This window comes from Gobius niger, assembly GCF_951799975.1.
Source record: "Gobius niger genome assembly, chromosome: 3".
In the NCBI taxonomy this organism is placed as follows: Eukaryota; Metazoa; Chordata; class Actinopteri; order Gobiiformes; family Gobiidae; genus Gobius; species Gobius niger.
This window is the reverse complement of record NC_136854.1, coordinates 34,491,998-34,514,370: the sequence shown is the minus strand read 5'-3', so window position 1 is coordinate 34,514,370 and position 22,373 is coordinate 34,491,998. Positions and strand designations below refer to the sequence as shown.

The 22,373-nt window shown below is 40.3% G+C and overlaps 1 protein-coding gene and 1 long non-coding RNA gene across 5 annotated transcripts in view; one reads left to right on the top strand and one right to left on the bottom strand.

Moving 5' to 3' along the window:
* Nucleotides 1-22,373, top strand: part of kcnq5b (potassium voltage-gated channel, KQT-like subfamily, member 5b) — a 192,724-nt gene that overhangs the window by 129,052 nt on the left and 41,299 nt on the right. For all 4 annotated transcript variants that reach the window (XM_079553308.1, XM_079553309.1, XM_079553310.1 and 1 more), the window contains exons 2-3: nucleotides 16,379-16,469; nucleotides 19,164-19,290. In XM_079553308.1, coding sequence (XP_079409434.1) covers nucleotides 16,379-16,469; nucleotides 19,164-19,290 — 218 coding nt within the window. The remainder of the gene's footprint in view (nucleotides 1-16,378; nucleotides 16,470-19,163; nucleotides 19,291-22,373) is intronic.
* The window catches only part of LOC306960939, a 58,816-nt gene that overhangs the window by 17,135 nt on the left and 19,308 nt on the right, over nucleotides 1-22,373 (bottom strand). The window lies entirely within an intron of this gene.

Genomic DNA, 22,373 nt, shown 5'->3' with positions numbered 1-22,373 from the left:
AGTAAAAGTAACAAAAAAATAACATGTTTGTGTTGAAGAACTTTTAGGTTTTTTTTGTTCTGCCTCGTGTGGAGGTGGAAGTGTCTTCTGTCAGTCAGCTTTACACAGTCATTATCTGCTGGGCACAGATGGAGAAAAGGTGGGAGAAAAACATAAATGGTGCTGACTGGGTTTTAAAAAATAGACGCAAAATACTGCGATTAGGAAAATACTGTTTGACAAAGAGACATAATGTGAGCAGGGCGAGAACAAGCTGTTCCTGCACTAAGAATAAGGTTTGTTCATCTTAATGCAATTTGCCTACCGCTGTTTAAAAGACAAGACTTTAGTGTTCATGACAGTGATTATCATGCTAAAAAGAATATTATTTATGACATTACTATATGTAGCAACATGTGGAGAATAGGCGGCTCAGCAGGGCCAAAGGATTGATAAATGTCAATATCATTAAAGGTCCTTTGCTCAATTGAAATACATTTCAGCATCACTCTTTTAGCAGAAACCTGTTTGGGAATAAAGAGTATGCTGTGCGTTGTGAACTATTCTCAGTTTGTAAACCTGGAAGTTGTAGCAGTTGTTTAAGGGATGGGTACAGTTCCGCCTAGAATTTTAAAATTATGTGTGTTAGTTAGAAACGGCTTGGACCTCGACTAAAAGTACTGTTGCGTCTTGTGAACATGTTATATATTGCATATTTCAGTAATTTATCTGTAAGTGAAACACAAACGTTCAATACATGCAGTCAAATTTTATGGTATGGTATAATGGTGTATTTTGTATGGTGTATAATCTTTTAAATTATACTGTTCATACTGAGTTTGCTACATATAATGTTGTTTAGCCCCGAAGCTGCTTAACGGGAACATCAAGAAAGTCAATGTTTGGCATAAATTGGTTGACTAGAGACAAGAGCATGGATTTCCAACCAGTAGCTCAGGAGCTGCTCCCATCGCTTTCCAAGTACCTCCACTTTCTATATTCCCAAATATGTTTAATAGGTCCCATTTTGATGAAATTTATTTTTGTTCTGAATATTTTGAACACAATCTGAAGACATTTGGGTAAATACAGTATAAGAAAACTGAATAATAATGAAGTGAATCCACCAAAGGCAGATGGATAAGTGGCTCTCTGATTATTTTGTTTCATGAAAGTAGCTCATGGGGAAAAAAGGGTTGGAGAGACGTGGACTAGAAACTGTGCAGTGCATTTTTGACTGGGTGACTTGTGTCATGTGAATAGCACATGAGTTTCTCATTCACTGATTTGTTGTTTTTCTGATCTGCCCAGGACAGATGAAACTAACTGGGCTAATTCTTGCATATTTACATTGCGATGTTGCAACATGCACAGCCTCTTAAAAATACATGTTCACTTCGGGCAACTGATTCTATAATGTATAATGATATTTCTGTTTTACATCTCTCTACAAGATGCTGTCATATGTTGTTGTTTAGTGCTTCCCTAATTTCAGGTATTGTCTATATTTTTTTATATAGTATGAAAAATATGGAGTGCATGACGACCAACTGGAAAGCAACCTGTATCCCTAATAATGAACTAAGCTCATCTGAATTAAAACCTATGCCTGCTACGCCAATTGCACCGAATTACAATCAAATCGCAGACAGAGGCACGTGCTGCTGACCTACAAGGAAAACAAGACGCACTGACGCAAAACGGATTCAGGCTGTCCACAAAACATCCCCCCAAAAACCACCGTACAACATCCAGACTGAGGCTGGTCAAACCCAATGTAAACAGCATAAAAGTGGACAGCACGCACCACACTCGGGTTCTGCTCAGAGGCATCTGTTCTTTATTACGGCAAAAATGTCTGCGGATGTTTTTAAAGAGGAGATAGGCTTTGGCTATGGCCACTCCGCTGAGAAGAGTGACGTTGTATGGAGCTTTCAGACGAGCAGACGTCTGGTGTGGGAGTGTTTTTGATGTGAATAGACCAGGGTTAGTCCAAGCAAATCGAGACTCTGATACTAAACAATGCCAAAGAATAGTATAGAATCTCGCAGGTTTTTTAGGAAGGCATCAATACTTTTCGTGTTTCCTCCCGCCTGTTTGACAAGTGCAGAGCAGCCCCTACCTCCTCTCCACTGAGCAGTTCGACTTTTCGTTCAGGATTTCGGTTTTTCCCATCCGGACTGAACGCGGGAACTGGACACAGGTTTCAAGTTGATCCCAGACGAAGGACAATCATTGAACAGCCACAATGTGAAGCAACTGCCCTGTTTTCAGCGTCCAGTAAATGAGTTACAATGATCAAATGTTTATTGTTCTAGCCTTTTGGTATCGAGTATCAAGGGTTGTCCTTTAAATTCTTTATTTAAGAATTATGACAACACTAACCTGGGTGTCCTTGTTGTCTCATTAGCTTTATTATTAGAATCAGAATCAACTTTATAACTCTCTCAGAAAGTTAGTTTGAGGCATGAGGTATAGATGCTTTAAAGCAGAACTAAGCAACTTGTTTACCTTAATAAATCCTTTTCGTAGTCCCTCTGGGGGTGATACAAGTGCTGATGGGATGATTGCGGGGTCTTTCATCTCCCCCTGGTGTCTCTGGCCATAAAAAACACAATTTGCAACTTTCCCTACATTGGGTTGGAGGTCCCAATGCACACTAGTGGAATCACGAAGAAGAAGCTAACAGGCTAACGGGTAAAGCTAACTTCGGGCTAGCGTCACTTAAGCAGTATATACAGCCACGTTTGAGGGGGGAAAAAAATCTCCCTATTGTGTAATTGTATGTACAATATCCCTCTCTCCCTTTGTCTTTTCTGTCAGTGTAGTATTTACTCTCACGGACAATTAATGAGTTAAAAACCGTAACATGCTACGACACCTGCTGTGGCGCTGATGGCCTCTAGGAGCATGAGTTACTTAGTTCTGCTTTAAAACACAAAATATAAAAATACAAACTGATTCAAAAAGTACAGTAATACATATTTGTAATTAGTCATAAGGCCATGTGACTATTTAGCTTAGAAATGGCTGTTGGGAAAAGGCTAGATTATGCAGCCCAATATCTTTTGACTTTGACTGAAAATTGATCTTGGGTGAAATACTGCATCATACTGTATTTAAAGGGACTGTACGGAGTTTAAAAATGTAAGTATTTTCCTCCCCCTACATGTTCCAGCATCCTTAACAGCATCCTCTTTCTTCCAGCAGAATATCTCAAACACGGCGCAGCATCAAAAATTCAGACGTCATGAAAATCTTTACATCCATCCAGTTCACGGCTTCCATCGCTGCATCATTTACCCCGCTGTAATCCCCCTCTCACTTTGCCTGTTCGGCTTATTCATCCACCATCTCCAGGGAAACGTGCATAAAATCAGAGTAAGAGAGGAGCAGAGGCAGTTTTAACCCTCCACCAGAGCCTGGCACAATAAAGAAAGGGGAAAGGAGGCTTAGGATACACACGGTTCTGTGCATTTTCAGAGATTTAGAGGGGGAGTGACATGGTTTATCTTTGGCTTTCTGACAGTGCAGGGGCTTTTAACATGTAGAGCCTTTGAAGCAACACGTGTGCGGCAGCCTGGACCTGAAAAATGCTGCAAGGCCACTGCGGTGAGTGTAAAGCAACAAATGCAGACCAGTAAAACCTGCTGTTGATTGTGAATGTGTAAAAAGTGACATAAGCACTTAAAGGGCCTACATCATGCTATTTTAGCCATTCGAAAGTAAACTAAGGGCATTTATATGATATATTGTAACTCTACCACTATGGAGTACTCATTTTTTAAGGAAATTTAAGTATTTTCTTGGTTTCAGTTAACTCCGCCTCTCTCCGAGTTGATGCAACATTAGCAGTAGCAGAAATAAAATTATCACAGCAATAAAGGAAGATACTTCACAATGCAGTTATAAGGAGTTGGCCCTCATAAATGGCTAGCACACAATATCATTATCATTTAGCACACGTTTTGATTTACTTACTGCTCTGGCCTCTCCATCAGGTGGTTTTATTGTGGGAATCGCGCTGGTAATAAGAATCAATCACTCGTACAATCCGCTTTGGTCTGACCAAGGTTCACCAAGCAGTGGTGAACTGACGGTCACATACAAACATATTCTGGCTGGTTAGTCACTGAATCACGGACAGAATTTACAACCATTATTGGCGAGTGGACTCTTCTTTAGGCAAGGCAAGGCAAGGCAAGTTTATTTGTAGAGCACAATTCATACACAAGGCAATTCAAAGTGCTTCACAGTTGCATAGATACAAGAAAACAAATAGAATCAATAAAAACATCAACATAAAATTAATCAATTACAGTAAAAGGCGAGAGTGCAGATAAAATACTTTCAGTCATATGCATTGGTAAAAAGAACTGTTTTCAGCCTGGATTTGAACATTGTCAGAGTTGAGGCCTGTCTCACATCCTCATGAAGACTGTTCCAGATTTTAGTAGCATGAAACTGAAATGCAGCCTCACCGTGTTTATTATTGACTCTGGGAACCACCAGGAGACCCCTCCCTGAAGCTCTCAGGGCCCGAGATGGTTCATACGGCTCTAACATGTCAGAGATGTACTTTGGAGCTAAACCATGAAAAGACTTGTACACAAGCAGAGCTGTTTTAAAGTCTATTCTCTGAGTGACAGGAAGCCAGTGCAAAGACCGGAGCACTGGACTAATATGGTCGTATTTCCTGGTTCTTGTCTTGTTAGGAAGGTTGAATAAAGTCCTGCACCTCTCGCAGCTGAGACATAATCTTTAGGTAAGGGGGGGAAACAAAACAGGTGGTGTCCAGAGGAGCCACTTTTTTCTCAACTTTGGCGCAAATATGATTGTGTTAAGATTTTTGTTTACTCTGAAGGGGCAGGTTTTTTTTATTCATTTCACACAACAGAAAAAGCTGTTTTAGATATTAAAATCAGGCCCTAAGACACACATGCTGAAAAGTAGCTTGCATTCTGCATTACATTACAGACGTCAGGCACTTCCTGAATGGAGCTGGTTTGGCAATCTTAGTTAAGATGGTCAAAGCCAGTCCTTTACCATGAGAGGGTAGAGGGTAGAGCGGTAATCATGGGGATTACTCAGACATGCATGAATGAAGCCAAAAAACACTTTGGGGGTGGTTTATGATAAGGAAAGAACATTGCAACATGGTTAAAAGCTCCAAAAAAGATGTTTTTTTGATGATATAGGCCCTTTAAATACTTGTATAATGTGATTTGTTTGCTGCAGGAAACTATTTGGAACCAGGAATCCCGAACTTTGGGTTAATCTCAACTTGGCCATGCCCCGTCTCTGGTTCATAGTTACTACTAGAGCTTATCTCTAGCTATCTGCAACCCCTCTGGACTCTCCTATTCCTCTGGACTCTCAGGTTTCCTCCAAATCAACCGAAAACATGCATAGTAGGGTGATCCTCTCGCTATAGGCACTAACCAAGATATTGTCTGGGATTGGAGATGGGTCTTTTAGGGATGGGTCAAATGCGGGACATATTTCCCTGTGAAGTCTATACAGATAATACGTTAGGTCACAATCAGCATTATGAAACAACCACGTGATCGACTTGCAGCTTGTCATTGTACAACTGCGATGACACTTCATGATTTAATTGTGTTTACAGCTACTAAGGAAATTTCTTTGCTCCTGTGCAATCGCAAGGGCTTTCATAACAAAAGGTTTGGCAGATTTTAAGCAAATGCATGATAAAAAATTCATGGTTTGTTAGTTTTCACAGGAAACGGGTACCTTGCAGAATGACAGTCAGCGTCACTTTTACAGTTCTGCAGAAGTTTTTATTGGAGTTCTGCTTTCAACTCGTGTCCTTGTAAAGTTACCGGGAGGAACACGGAGGTGACATTAACAGACACAAACTTCCTGCGAACCCGGCCTGGTTGTGTTTGAGGAGAGTCACTTTTATGATGTTTCTCAAGGCAGCTCACATGTTCATCATCAAACCTGATCGAACCTGCCACTTGTTTCCAATGTTTGCAATAAAGTCGTCATATCATAATCATTTTGGGGACAGTGTGCGCAGATGGTAGAGCAGGTCGTCTCATGATCAGAAGTTTCGGGGTTTGAATCCTGGCTACTGCAGGTGCACCCTTGTGTCCTTGGGCAAGACACTTCCCCCCCTCTTGTCTTGAATGTGAATGGGGATGGCTCCTTGCTGTAAAGTGCTTTGAGTTACATTAAAAGTCAATTTAAGTGGTTTATTAACTATATCAATGTCATTTTAATCACACAAACAAAGTTAAAACTGATCATTTAAAACAGTACTATAAGTAACTTGTTTACCTTAAAGGGGGGGTATTATGCAAAATCGACTTTTTCAAGCTTTACATCATGTTATTAAGTCATTCCCTCATTAAAACCATGCCTGAAGTGTTGCCTTGGCACATTCACGTATTTTCGAGTAATCTGTAAAAACTCTGATGGCGGCCATTTTAGGGATAAAACGCCTGATTCCTTCAGGAAACGCCCTCGACCTCCAGGATACGCCTCCAACCTTTCGTCACCAGCCGAGTAACCAACCACTGCCCCTCAGCAGAACCCCCTCCCTGCAGTGTCCAGCCCTAAGACGTAAACAGAGTCATCATGGAGGTTTAGCTTCATGTGTTGTGAAACGGAGCCACAGCAGACTTTACAAAGACACACATCAGTGTTTCTGTTACCGAAACACCTAGGATTAAAACCGGTGACAAGAACGCTTATTTCAGCGGCTGGTTCTGCGCTGGGAATATAGGGCCTTGATGATGCACAGAGCCTCCGGAGAAAGCTAATGCTAAGCTAAACCTCGAGTCATCACGTGAAAACGAGAGATATGCACACATAAAGTCAATATAACCACCACACACATAAAGAACCGTTTAACAATGATCACACACGGAGCCTGGCTTGTTGATTTGGACGTTTATTGCTCACATTTCATCTACAATGGGTCATAGCCGAGTGGCTTTCTCCCGGAGCTAACAAGCTAGCCACGTCAAGCTAACGGGAAAATTCACTGAATACAAGCAGCATATTATGCATTGAAAACGTCACTAAAACAGGCAACTGCTTGAAGCAGCCTTTATGATGATCACACACTGAGCCGGGCTTGTTGATTTCGTAGTTTATTGCTCACATTTCATCTACAGTGAGTCGTAGCCGAGTGGTTTTCTCCCGGAGCTAACAAGCTAGCCGCGATAAGCTAACGGGAAAATTCACTGAATACAAGCAGCATATTATGCATTGAAAACGTCACTAAAACAGGCAACTGCTTGAAGCAGCCTATATGACGATCACACACGGAGCCTGGCTTGTTGATTTTGTAGTTTATTGCTCACATTTCATCTACAGTGAGTCGTAGCCGAGTGGTTTTCTCCCGGAGCTAAGGCACTATTAGCCGCGCCAAGCTAACAACCTTCACCTTCACAACATTCATTGAAAACAGGCAGCATATTATGCACAAATAATGTCAATAAAGCAGCAACTACTCGAAGCAGCCTTTACGATGATCACACAATGAGCCTGGCTTTACACATTTGTGGTTTATTGCAGACTTTTCATCAACAATGAGCTGTAGTCGATTATAACAAGCTAACGGGGTAACCTCGAAAAAACATTGTCCACTTGCACAGATAATGTCCGTCTTTTGAATCGTATGGGCTCGTGCAGATCCTGGTGTCGTCCATGGGGGTATAGTTAGAGATCCATAGGGCATGGCAGATGCAAAGAGAGAGCCTCCAAACAGCAGTTATTTTTCAGGCAAGAGCCTCTTCCAAGCGTCCGGTGTGGAAGGTTCGTTTCCAAATCATATCCTGTGTGGCCATTGTTCACAAAGTGATAAACAGTAGCTCCTTTCCAACAATAAAAATTAAATGCACCGATCGTAGTTTCAATACTGTTGAGACACGACCGCAGTGTTGTTGTGATGCCACAGACAGCGTGTGGAGGGGGCGTGTCGGAAAGGGTCAGAGGTTCTTAAAGAGACAGAGGCCTATTTCAAGCCATTTGCTACGCCATTTTGAAAGAGCAATTTTATACAAGGCAGTTATTCTAATTTACTGCATTGACAGACCAACAGAAGGTTTCGTCATCATTGTAGTGTGATATAGACTGGTGCTATGTGGCTGAAAAAAGCATAATACCCCCTCTTTAATAAATCCTTTGCGTAGTCCCTCTGTGGGAAATACAAGTGTTAAAGGGATGATTGGGGGGTCTTTCATCTCCCCCTGGTGTCTCTGGCCAGAAAATCACACTTGCAACTTCCCCTGCTCCGACCCGGAGACCCAATACACACTAATAGAATCAAGAAGAAGAAGCTAACAGGCTAACGGGCAAAGTTAACTGTGGGCTACAGCAAAGTTTGAGTGAAAAAAATTATCTCCATTGTGTAATTAGATGTACAATATCCCTCTCTCCCTTCGTCTGTCAGCGTAGTATTTATTGAATGAGTAAAAAACCGTCGCATGCGAAGACACCTGCAGTGGCGCTTATGGCCTCTAGGGGCACAAGTTGCTTAGTACTGCTTTAAATCCAAACAGAACATAATCTTGCAGCTCCTATCCTGCTTTGGGGGTGTTTTGACACAGACCAATACTATGGAATCGATCCGCACATCCCTATTGCCCACTGCAGGTTGCCGCAGTGGCACTGAAGGATGGAACAAAGGTCAGATTTTTATACGTTTGAGAAATATAAAGTGCATCCACTGCGTTTCAGTTTTGAATTGTTACTTTTGGTCCAAACTTATTCCTGACTTTACATGAAAACTGTGCAATATACTTACTGTAACCTTTCAGAATGGTTATTATTACGCAATTGCTAAAAGACAGCAAACATGATTAATTGCTGGCTGCGTCTAAACGCGTAGGCTGTCCATTACCGGGTGCCTCGGACTTCTTTTGACTTTGATTTCCTTTACTTTTGTCACACAAGTATCCTTAATGGTTGTGTTGTTTTCTGGATTTCCAATAACAAAAATGAGCTAAGATTTACGTTCTTGCTAATCCACGTAGGCCTCACCAGATGTGCGGAGAAAGACAGATTGCCAGGTGTTGATTTTGACGCACACGTAGCATAAGGCCTGGCTAATAACCTGCATAACTTAAAACCCCACACAATCCAGTGGGAATCTAATGCTGTTGCGCATTTACGGCCGCTCAGCTCAGCAGGTTTTGTACAAGCGTCTCAAATTGAATATCTAATTACTTACTCACAACCTTCTGCCTGTCCCCTCGGGGTTTTCTCTGCGGGGAAGTGTTAATGATCGGAGACGACGCCGGTCTCTCATCAAAAGGCTCAAAACAGATTTAGCTTTCAGGACCATGGACAGCATCTCCCGCACGTCATGAATGAACACTTCCTTTGACGCGAGGCAAGTCAATCAGATCAGCATCAGATCAGCATCATTACGGCAGCGTTGGCCCGTCTGCGGATTGTGATTTAATTACCGTCATGACCAGAGTAATGTTTACACAAATGCTGTGCTTTTATGGGGTAATGTGAGGCCGGCCTCCCACAACTGCCTACATCTGTCTACATCAGCGCTGGAAGAGAGGCAGGCAATAATGACAGATGCTGATTTACAGTGGAGCAGTACAGTGCGCTGGTGTTGGCGATTAGCGTCGCAGCATCATTTTTCAAACAAATCGATCAAATTATGCAGATATAGGAGGTAAGCAGCAGCCAGAAGGACATATGTCTCTTTATTGAAGTGTGTAGTGTAAGTGCTAATGCAGAAGCAGTTAGGAAGGTGAAGAAGGATTGTAGTACTACCCCCACCTGAACCGAACACATTTTCTCTCTCGCTTTAACCAAATCTAAATGTTTCTTGCGAAAAGCGTCAAAAAAATAAAAAAAGCAACAATGACAACAATAAAAAAAGCGACAAAAACATGATTAAAGAGTGATGAAAAAGCCACAAAAGAGAAACAAAAATGCGATGAAAAACTGACATAAACACAACAAAAAAGCGGCAAAAAAGAAATGGGAAAAAAAAAAAGAAAAAGCAAGAAAAACATGACAAAAAACCCTATGAAAAAACATGACAAAATAAGAGATTGAAAAAGAGACAAAAACATGACGAAAACGCTTAAAGAATTTGATTAGAAAAGCTCCAGTTCTCCAGTCAAGGAGCTTTTAGATTTGGGTAAAACTGAACCTCTTCTTTCAAAACATTCCGTCTTCATGTGGTCTGCGGAGAAAGGCGAGTGAGTCCTTGTTTGTCGAGCAGCTTCCCCACGTGTTCTTCAACTGTATTTATTGTTTATTGATTTCTAAATGATTAGGGCTGGGAGTTCCTCTCACAATGCCGAGGCTGAAAGCATGTGTGCCTGAAATCGAGCCACCTTGATGTGGTGATGTATTTTAAGACGCTGATGTGTTTGATGACATTTATCTAAAACATTTACCTTATTTATTATTATTTTTCTGTTTAACCTTTTACCACCTGCCTTAAGCAAGTGTATTTTCTCCAGTTTACCCAAATCTTTCAGCCTCTAGGCCAGTGTCACGCCTTATTTGAAAGCTAAGGCCTTCAAAATTGATCTGAACTTTTTTGTCGCATCTTTTGAGTTTGAGTTTGTTTGAGTTTGTGTAGTTTATTTGAGCAATTAACATTTTCTCTTTCTCCAGAGTTTCACAATCATACAGTTAATGGAAGCTCAAAGGGAGTCGACTGAAGCAAAAGCTTATAAGTGCCGACCCCTTGTTCATGTACATTACATTTGCAATTCCTGATGCTACAGTTATATATTTCTTTTACATTTACATTAAATAAACAAAGTACAATCCTTTCTGAGTATTCTATACTAGTTTCAGAACACAAATATGTACCTATATTGTATTTTAAAGGAGCTATACCTGATTGTACAAAGAAACAGGGTCGCTCAAATTTCAAATTGCTATTTTCTGGTCCAAACTCATCTCAAACTTTCCTTCTTGTCATTTACAACATCAACATTTGTCACAGGGACTGAGTTTAAACCAGGTTTCTCAACTTTCAGGAAAACTGCCACTTCACTGTAAAAAATGCCTACTAGCCTGACATTGTATGACTGTTTAAAAGGCTTTAAAACCAGTGTTTTTTGGATAAATATCTGCTTTTACCATATAAGGACAAAACAAATTTTTATTCCAATACAGAAAATTAAAAAAATCTAGGGTAGCTCCTTTAAGCATTTTTGTTGTGTTTTCGTAGTTTTTTTTTTGTCGTGCTTTGGTCACTTTTTCATCGCAATTTTGCATTTTTGTGAATTTTTTGTCTCTCTTTTTTGTCGGTTTTTCACCACTCTTTAGTCGTGTGTTTTTGTCGTGTGTTTTTTTAAATGTAGCTTTTAGTGGCACGTTTTTGCTCGGTTTATGTGGGGGTTAAGAGGGTAAAAACCACAAAGTGTGTGAGTGAGCATGTGAATTTGTAATTTTTGTTTTGGTCCAAACTCCATCTGTCCGTCCGTTAAGCTTTCTATATCTATCTCCAGCAGCACATTAACTCTGATTTTAAAACGGCAGTCGACATAATTACATAATTTGATATTCTCCCAGATCGCTCAGTCTTGGTTAAGAGTGATTGTTCTAATATAATCAGTCCCACCTCCTGTGAGCTCTATGGACATAGACCGAGCCCAGTTGCACATTAATTAGCCGACTTATTTGATTGCCAAATGGACGTTTCTGTCACAGGCTTCTCGCTGCCTTTTCTCGGCCCCCTTGAAAGGAAATGCATTCCAGACTTACTCTATGGATGAAGGAAATTGATTGTCATAATAATTTTGGGCCTGACAACCTTGTAAGTGCGAGAGGCGTAGGTGTGCGCCACTGACAAGGAGCTTGACGGTTCCACAATGCCTGTCACGAGATGTTTCCCTCCGATCAAGCGAGCCGTATTGAAATCTTTGTCAACAGAGGAAACCTAAAACTTCTGCCAGTTTATAAAATCTCACTGATATCTGCATATTCATATTTCAGTGTGGTTGTTTTATCTCCTTACAGACTAGGCTGCTTTTACCTGTGAACTAAATAAAAGAGTGATTGTTGAGCAGTCAAACCTGTCAGCACTGGCACTGTGCTCTTCTCCTGTTCCCGTGAAGTCTATTATGTACTGGGGATTTTTGAGGTGTATAATGATGGCCTTTAGGGGGCAGCGCTTTTAAATGAATTTAATATGTGTTGTACATAGTCCGAAATTGACTGGTGTTGTGTAAAGTTGATGAATGATATTTGTCTCTCTTTGACAGATGTGATTGTAAGTAGAGCTTAATTGTAAGTAGAGCTTTTCATTCTGTCTTCACCTGATAGAAAGCACTTTGTAACTTTGTTTTGAAAAGTGCTGTGAAAATAATAATCGGTATTGTTTTGTGAACAAAGAGAGACCAGTGCATGCTGTGTTGGCATAATGGGTTCATCAAATGTAGAGACTGCTGTCATGTCAAACAAAGCCCTTCTCTGTAGTTGCCTTAAAAAGTTTTCCTGCCTAAATCACCTTAAAAAAATATATAAACTATTTGTGTGGTCTATGTTTGCGGCCTTTATCTGCAGCATTGAGATCTCTCTGTGGAAAAACACAGAAATACAAAACCACTTTTCTTTTGGACTTCAGTAAAACTGTCAAATCAAACTCGCATTAGCCAAATCTTCAGTTGCGTCAACACAGAGCAAGCCTCCAACTTATTTTTTCACTTGGATCCTCTTTGCTTTACTGAGAGCAGCAGCAGCGGGACACACAGGCCCAGCGATGATGACATAACCAGGCCGTGGAAAACGGTGACCCCATGATTTGCCCCTCTGACGTTAGGACGGGTCATGCCGGGGTCGTGCCTCTTTAGCCCTTATACACTGTACTGTGCTGTAATGCGGGCAGCGGGACACTAATCCAATCCGCACACCCACCAGTTTCACACAGAGACGCTCGGAGGCTACAGCTAACCATCACAGAGCGCAGTTGTCACGCTGCGGGACTTCCTTTGAGACAGGGCAGAGGGTCACAAAGGTTGGGGCAGTCTGGCACCGGGGCTCTGCTGTCAGTGCAGCTGTGCATGCGAGGCCTGCATTGTGTGGAGCCAGAACTTCACAAACGAACACAATACTCAAAGATTATAAAGTGGTAGGAGAAGTACAGTGATTTGAATTTGAGTGCCTAGCTGTTAGCTTGTAGCATATTGTCGTCCTCAAACAGGGATCTCATTGGAGGACTCTTTGCCAAATGATGCCTGTTTTGCATATTAAATGTCACTCATTCACAGTGGAAGTATACTTGATGGTGCTGGCCTTATTGTTGAATTTGTCAGCTTAATGGTGTAATTAGAGCTGCGTCACCTTTCTTTGATGCAAATGCCATGAGTATGTTTGTTAGATAAGGCTCTTATTGAAATGGAAGGATTTGTGTTCCAGCTAAAGAGCTTTGATTAATGTTTGTTGACAGCCATCAGGTTTATTAAAAATGCCATGAATATGATGGTGAAGTGAAAGAGTAGTTCAGGATTCTACATGTTGATTGTGCTTAAAGTGCATCTGTTTTTTTCATTCATTACATCGCTTGATCCGACAATATGAGCGGGTATTGCATTAAAGCAATTTAATTTCCTAGTTATCCAGAGTGTTGCTAGTTTCTGGAGATATTTTTTTGTGTGTCATTTTTATGCAGTTCTTCTGTTTGGAGAGTTACGTGGCGCTAGGCTTGTACCAGGCTAATACATTTCTATGGTATCAGCTAGCCCGCATTAAAAACAGTCTGACACGCTCCACAGTGCACCTGAGGCAAATCACTGATAACACCAGACTAACCATATGTAAATGTATGTGTGAATAGAGTCATTTTAACCAGTTTGCATTTAAAAGAACTTATATTTGAGCAGCATCAGCTTTGTGGTCGTATAAGCTATGCAGCGGCGGAGTGTTCTGCAAGAAAATAGTCCCTCAAAATGCGATCATTCATGTCATGCAAGGTCAGTTATATTCCAAAAATTATTTTATGGACACAGACATTTATATGGTTAATCTGGCCTCAGGTGCACTGTGGAGCGGGTCAGACTGTTTTTAATGCAGGCTAGCTGATACCATAGAAATGTGCTAGCCTAGCACTAGCCTAGCGCCACTTAACTCTTCAAATATAAGAACTGCATGAATAACAAAGAAAATATCTCCAGAAATCAGCAACACTCTGGATAACTAGGAAATGAGGCCCTATGTCAAATCCTGAAATAGCCCTTTAATGTTCATAATATATAAAGATAAAATAAAGGCAGAGCACAGATCTCCTTTTAGTGACAAAAAAAAACCTAGAGTAGATGAAAATAATGCCAAACATGAATCGGAAATCCCTGTCAGCCCACAGTGCGTTTCCTTGGACAGCAGTGAAATGCTCCACACGCCGTTTCTTCACAGGGTTTAAGAGCGATCTGAGATAATAAAACACAGATGCCTTTTTTTACCATTAAGCGTCAGCCGTCATCATAACCCCGAAAACCCTGCGTGTTTTAGACTTAGATCTGTTTTGGGAAGATTTAAATGATGGAAAAAACAGTTGCGGAAAAGACAAGCTCCGATCTTTCCTGGCTCGAGACGGCCCTGCTCCCGATATGGAAATGCTTGTATGCTGCGTGTTTTCCAATCGCTGCTGTTTGACTGCCTGTTTCATACAAATCATGTTGCACAAATAAGTATGATTACATTGATATCTGAGGAAATGGGATAATAGTCCACAGTTCTGGTTCACTGCGAAGAGGAAATAAGTTGTGTGATGGGGCTGCCAGCTTGTTTGTCCTCTATACTTTTCCTTCGGTGGATTCAAGAGATTGTGACAAGGGAAAAATCACTGTTACACCATGTTTGGAAGAAGAACGGATTCATTGTGATGTTATGGAATATAGTTTCTTATAGGTCAGGGCCTTAGTTAAAAGACCAACAGATGTACTGCTGACCTTTTGTTTAAAGCTGTGGTTACCTGATTTTTCCTGTTTTCAAACCATGAAAGGTAGTTTAAACCGTGAACTGCCTCAGCTCATTTCTGCACATCTTGATTTTTCGTTATTGTACAGTACAGTGAGTGAGGCAGAAAGTCTGTCCCCCAGGCTTTAAAGTGGACTTGTCATGCTTATGGAGCTTAAAAATAGACATGATTTTGAGTGCCTCAGTGTTGATATTTTATGCTTTATAATTTGAAAATGCATCTCTGTAAGAATTAAATGGCAACAATGAAATGCAGGCAAGAGCTGGTGAAAATCTTGACTGGGGCTCCTCCTGCTGGCAGCTATAGGAATCATTTTCTGAAGACATGACTTCCAGGTTGGACGTACGGTGTGGCTAGCAGCTCCAGCAGTGCGTGATAAACACTTTGAGAATGGAACGTCTCAAAATCAATCATGTCAGGCTTTGTAAATGTGGAAGACAGTTTTTGGGTTTGAACAATGACACAATTGTAATCAGGAAGTACAGAACGAAGTGCTGACACCGTAGAAGAAGAAACAGCTAAATTTAACAGCTTTGTCCAAGGATTACTCAAAACTACATGAATGTTGTGAAATACTAGTCCAGGTCCATCTTTGTCAAACATTAAAGCATGGTTTAAACCTCAAGAAAGTCGATTTTGCATGATTTAAAGCAGTACTAAGTAACTTGTTTACCTGAATAAATCCTTAATATTAAAAATCCGTAATACAAGTGTTAATGGGATGATTGGGGGGTCTTTCATGGTGTCTCTGGCAGAAAACCACACTTGCAACTGAGCAGCCCCAATACACACTAATGGAATCACGAAGAAGAAGCTAACAGGCTAACGGGCAAAGCTAGCTGCGGGCTAGCGCCACTTCAACAGTAGTTACACCCAAGTTTGAGTGAAAAAAAATATCTCCATTGTGTAATTGGATGTACAATATCCCTCTCTCCCTTTGTCTTTTCTATCAGCGCCGTATTTACTTAGTTACTTAGTTCTGCTTTAAGTCACCTTCTTTCCAAGCTTTTCCCTTTGCAGTTGCCAGAATGTGTTTACTGCACAGAGATAGACGTCCTCTGTAACTTTGCAAATTTTAGGCTTGAGGCTGCTACAAATTGTACAAAATGATCAAATCAATGACTTTCTATTAATGGATATTACGTGACCTTTTCCTGTTTTGTCCACAACTTGTCAGATCATTCAAGAGGTACTGTTTAGTGATATTTGGTTTGAATAAGGCAACATATCCTTATTTATCATTGCCTGAGACCCCATGGATAATGTGTGTGCAACCAAATGGAAAATTGTTTGGATTTGTCCCACATTTGAGTATTTGATCCAAGATTTCAGGAAAAACCACCCCGTTAATGAAGGCTTGAAACTGGCACAAAAGCCTCTGCTGCTAAGGTTGTTTTGAGGAGCTTTGGATCTGCTGTTTTTGTGACATTATTCCCTTTTTCTTTCCTTTGCTTGTTGTAGGTTTATCCTGGTGTTCAGCTGCCTGGTCCTGTCCGTGTTCTCCACTATCCCGGCCCACCAGGACAGCTCCTCCTACAGCCTGCTCATTCTGGTAAGAAACTGGACGGCAGCGCGGCCAAAACCACTTCCTATACAAACCCGGGCCCATGTTTCCAAACCAAGCATTTAAGACGTTTCTCAGCTACGTTGTTTTACATCATTGTAGGTCATTAGCCGAAATGTCAAACCCGGGATTTTCAGAGGCCAAAATGTAAGACTAAATACACAATAGGAATTAATGTGAGTGTGAATCTGTCATAGCTCAACCACTGTCCAGAGCGCACGCCCAGGATAAGTGGTGGAAACTACTCGAACAAAGCCAAACAAATGTCCTAAAGGTCCTGGGAAAGTTATACTTTTCTCTGTTTTAAAGTGTATATTTCTCTAATAAATGATCAGGTAAATGGCTATCGGTTGCCAGCGTAACATTCTTAAGAGCCCGTGTACAAAAACACTGCCTGACCAGGGGGAAAAAAAAAATTCAGCTCTGATATTTCATTTGATTGATTCCCAACCTGAAAGGACTCACAGAAACAGAGTGGCATTAGGACAGTTTTATTGGACATGAATCGTAGTTGGAGCTCCGACTCCGGCGGAAGATGACATTAACGATATGAAATATATGGAGATGATGAATAATTGATAGGTGATTGGCTGTAGTGAAGGTGCGGCTTCAGATGGGACTGTGATTGGATGATTGGTGAAGGGCTGCCGGTAGGGCTGTCACGATAAATTCTATATCGACTTTGTTCAATAAAAAACTTTTGAGCATTTACCCCCTATTCTTTCTTCGTAAAACTTGGATTTTTAACTGAACCAAATCAAGTTTCCTAACATTTCATGTATATTGCAGCTTGTGTGGTATTTTAGGATATGATGATCAAAGGTTCACTGTCATTTTTATGCCTGGGAGTTTACAGTATCTAGCATCATTAGTCAATAATATTGTTTATCACCATATTTTCCTGCCTATATCCATAGCCATATCAAACTTCAAATTTGTTATCATAACAGGCCTAGCTGCTGGTGATGAGGTGCAGGTAGGTCTTCCAGGTTGAATTTGCGCAGAAGCTTAATTACAGCACATCCGCTGTGGCATTGTTTCAGTAAGGTTCTGCCATGTCAAAATATCCAGGGAGAGCTTATATTTCATGATGGGAGAGTGTGACCACTGCGTAAAGCCTTCTCCAGCACATCCCAAAGATTCTCAATGGGGTTAAGATCTGAACTCTGTGGCCAATCCAATGAAAATGATCTCATGCTCCCTGAACCGCTCTTTCACAATGTGACCCACATGAATCCTGGCATCGTCATCTTGGAATATGCCTATGCCATCAGGGAAGAAGAAATCCATTGATGGGATAACCTGGTCATTCAGGAGGTTCAGGTCATCAGCCCTATCTCATTCTTTGGACACATAGTGTTGGTCCCTTTAACCTCTTATACCCACCTGAACCGAATCCACTTTCTCCACTTTGGCTATAGGCCAGTGCGACGCCTCATTTGAAAGCTAAGACCCACAAAACTTATCATTTTCCTCGCGTTGTTACCGTGTTGTCATTATTTTTTCCACTTTCTATTTCATCTCATTTTTGGCACTTTTTTTTTATTTTTTATTTTTATTTTTTTTTCACTTTTTGGCTGCATTTTGTGGCTTTTTAGTCACTTTTTTGTCACCTGTTCAACACTTATTGGCGTTTTTTTGTTGCGTTTTCATCCTTGTTTTCTTCTTGTTTTTATCGTTGGATAAAGCCAAACTGGAGAAAATGTGCTGGGTTCAGGTTAACTGCCAAAATGCAGATGGTAAACTGAGACTTTGGTTAATGTCTAATCACTCTCTTCACTCTCTCTTCACTATCTTTGCTGTCAGAGGAAACAGAGGAAAACAATAGAACTGAAAAAGGTGTGTTATTTAAGACCACATTTTTGTTTTGTTTTCCAACAATGAAAGAGGGAATGAGTCATTTAAAAATTCACTAGTTGTCGTCCAAACTCATTCCTAACTTTCCTAAAGCCAAATTCTAAATTCTTCACAGGAATCAGTTTATGAGCATGTTTCACAACTTTCCTGGAGCACAGTAAAAAAAAAAACACTAACTCGCTGCTAGTTCACAATCGATAAAAGGGCAGTATGATTAGAGGCACGGCACACAAAGGTCCGCTTTTGGCAATATCTTGAAGGACAAAGCAAAACGTATTCCACTATAGGGAAAATATACAGCTTTTATGTCACAAAGGCACAATTGTTGCCAGTTGAAAGGACTTTGTGGACCCAATCCTTATTTGGTTATTTGATGAAATGCTGAAAATCGCAGTTAAAAACACAATAAGCCAATACTATCTGTTAATAAACTGTTTGACTCTGGACTTTATTGGAAACCTGACACGATAACGCCTGCTCTGGTGAAAGTCCATCTATATCACATCAAAAATAGGACCACTTAGCTGTAATTACTGACTACTCATTAGTAGATTAGCTGTCACTCTTGCACTTCACTATTGAACACATCAGCCATTATAAAAACTATTACTCATTGTGTCATTAGACTTGAGTGGCATCTGTAAAAGTCTGTAAGAGTCCTGTAGCTTTAAACAGGGCTTTATTATTGCAAACAAGTGACATATACGTATTTTCTTTGCTCATCACAGAATTTGAATACTAATGAGGGCAGAGTGGGTCCATTAAAATGAAACCATAGCAGTAACTACTAATGTATTTCATTGCCTTTGTTTGTGTTTTATGCAGGAGTTTGTGATGATCGTGGTGTTTGGTTTGGAGTACATAATCCGGATTTGGTCGGCCGGATGCTGCTGCCGCTACAGAGGATGGCAGGGCAGGCTGCGATTCGCCAGGAAGCCTTTCTGCGTCATAGGTGAGGATTTTATATTCAAAAAAATGCAATACCAGCTTCCAAGAGATTTGGAAACCACGACGACATGGGCACAATGGCAAGATACTCCCCCAAGGTTAGGACAATAACCAGTTACACCGCAAAAAAACAAATCAGTTTAAATTCAGAATATTATTCTGAATTTGGATTGTTTTGTTCAGTTCACTTAGTTGAGCATTGACTGGGATTTATTTGACTTTTCCCGGGATGTTTCTGACTTGTTTTTCAACACATTGTTTCTAGTTAACTTCTTTGCCAATGGGGTTAGAAAATTGCACATGTCCTACACTGGAAAAAGAAAAATCCTCTCAAAGAAGAAATGACCTAAAATTACTTAAATTAAATTAAATAATTAAAGTTTGAGTAGATCTGGTCTGGTCTTAGATCAGATAAAACCTCTTATTGCTGGGTTGCAGGTTCTAGTATGTGATGATGTCATCGGACCCAACGGGAGGCAAGAAGAGCCAGTTTTTCTTATTCACAGCATTACACTTTCACAAGTCGTAGCTAAAAAGAAAATATATGAATTTTAGAAATTATTATTAATATAATCAGTCACTGGGTCCATGATCTCTCTGTACAAGACCAAAAATTTCCTCAAAAACTAAATAATTCCTCTATATAATAGTATATAGGCCTTTAGAATGCTGTGATGTCACCTGCAACCCAGCACTTGCCAATGGAACAAGCACATTTTGTTTGTATTGTCTCAAGTGAAGATTTCAAGAAATATTTTTAAATGTAAAAGTGAATTTGTCTGATTTCAAATGGGTTTCATGCTTGTTCAATTGGCATGAGCTGTTTGATCTCATCTTAAACTTGCTCACACCGACTCTAATTCAACACAAAGAACCTTTATTCAAGGGATTATAAGTCATTTATCTCATTTAACATGGTTATTTTTCCAGTGTAATGCCAGTTTTATTTTCTTAGTTACAGCAAATTTACCTTTAGAACCATTATGAAATGTCATAAAGCGAAGTGAGTGAATAATGTAAGTCATTAGTGAATAAACTACACAAAATCAGATTAATATTCGGAATTAAAGCCATTTAAACCCATGCAGATAAAGGGCGAGGCCAATTTTAACCCTGGGTCATTTAATAAGGTAAAACAGGTTTTTAGTGTATACAAGGTGGGGCCATTGGAAAGTCTATCTACTCCCTACCAAGTACCGACGTTACACAGAGATTACACAAACATGCTTCAAAATTAACATCTTAAAAATAAGGAGCTGGAAAGTAAGGAGAGATAAATTGTCGGAGCCGAGACTGTGTTCCTTAACCACTAGACTCTTGGCATTAACTTTTCAAATTCTTTTCATTTCAAATGCTGATAAAAAAAAATTGAAAAACAAAAAACTCTGCCAGATGAAAGAAAGCATCAGAACCAGAGCAGGAGTAAACTACATACATAATACACAAGTCGAGCCCCAACTAAAGAAAGGAAGATATGGGTCTGAATATACATGCGGTATGTAAATGAGTTCAACTGAAGGCTTTGAAAGGTTTATGTTGCAGCACTCTCCTTTAATGTCTCTTTCCACTCTTCCCTCCCTATGTTTTATTCCATTTATGAATTTATTTGAAACAGGGACAGTGCACCATATACATTAACCTTAATCATTAGAGTTACCTTTTTACATACACCGTATTTTCCGGGCTATAAGTCGCACTTTTTTTCATAGTTTGGCTGGGGGTGCGACTTATACTGAGGTGCGACTTATATATCAAAATAGGCTTGTGTACAAGTATCTGCTACTCTTGTACCACTGAACATTTTAAAAAGCGGTAATCGAGTTGCAGAAAGAAAGTTTGGAGTGAGCGAGACACTTGTGAGGGACTGGCGAAAAGTGGAGGTTTCTCTTACTGCAATCAAGAAAACAAAAAAAGCTAATCGTGGCCACAGCTAGAGGAACAAGTCCGCAAAGGTGCTGCCGGGAGAGGCTTGTCAACAGTGCAGTTACGCGTCCATGCCCAGGAAGTTGCGACTCCGGAGCGACTTATATGTTTTTACCTTCTTCATTTGGAATTTTTGGGCTGGTGCGACTTATAGACACAGACGGCATCTCGTCATAGAAGGGGGCGTGGCCTCGCCAAGGGGGAAAATAGAATCGTTTGGGAAACACAGTGTTTAACTCCTTTTAGCCATTTTCTGGCGAATTATAAACTTATTTATCAAATAAAGTCAAGTGTAAATCAGCTAGCGTAAATAGCTAGCGTTAGCATTAGCACGCTGCTAACATGTAGCATCATGTTTTTTTGTGTATTTATGGGCTGTTGAACCACTTTGCTCTTCTCCATATCTTTTTATCTTTATTTAGTAGAAAACTATATTCAAAATTCAGCATTTGTTAAAGTAGTTTTTGAATAACTAGAGAAAGTTTAGATTTTCTCAAAATTGCTTTCCCCCTTAACTGTTTTCCAACATGACCATATGGGCGATTCCAGAGCGACTTATATTCCGGAAAATACGGTAGAAACAAATGTGCTAATTTTGTTGGGGAAATTTACATCTTTCACGCAATAATGTCTAATAGAAATGAATACAAAGCCTGTTGGCAAAATGAATAAATAAAAATAATAGTCAACCGTAAAGACTCCTGTATAGCAGAAGATCACTGTCACATGTATTGTGAAATAGGGAGAAAGCATACTGTATATATGTATACATGAGGCTTTATTCAAATGTTGCACACATACTGTTTTTCCTCATATAACGCATACATTCCTCAGCTTGGTTTGAAGCCCTTATGCCCAGTGCACTCTGGTTGCCCTCCGCCTGCGCATGGTTGTCCTCTCACTCAATGCAATTTGATGTTGGACGTAAGCGCGGTCTGAGTCTGCCGCTGCCGTTTCCACTAAGCCTTGTGGTCAGAACTCATAAGAACACAGAGCATTTTCATAATAAAGTTGTTTTAGCGGCCTTTGATTTCTTTTCCACTGTTTAGACATGGATCTTGTCTGTTCCTTTGTGGAAAATGCAGCCGTGTGTTTTTATGAAGGAAAACGGTCATGTTCAGTCCCACGCACTCCCACATCAATCCCCGTCAGGAGACTGTTTGA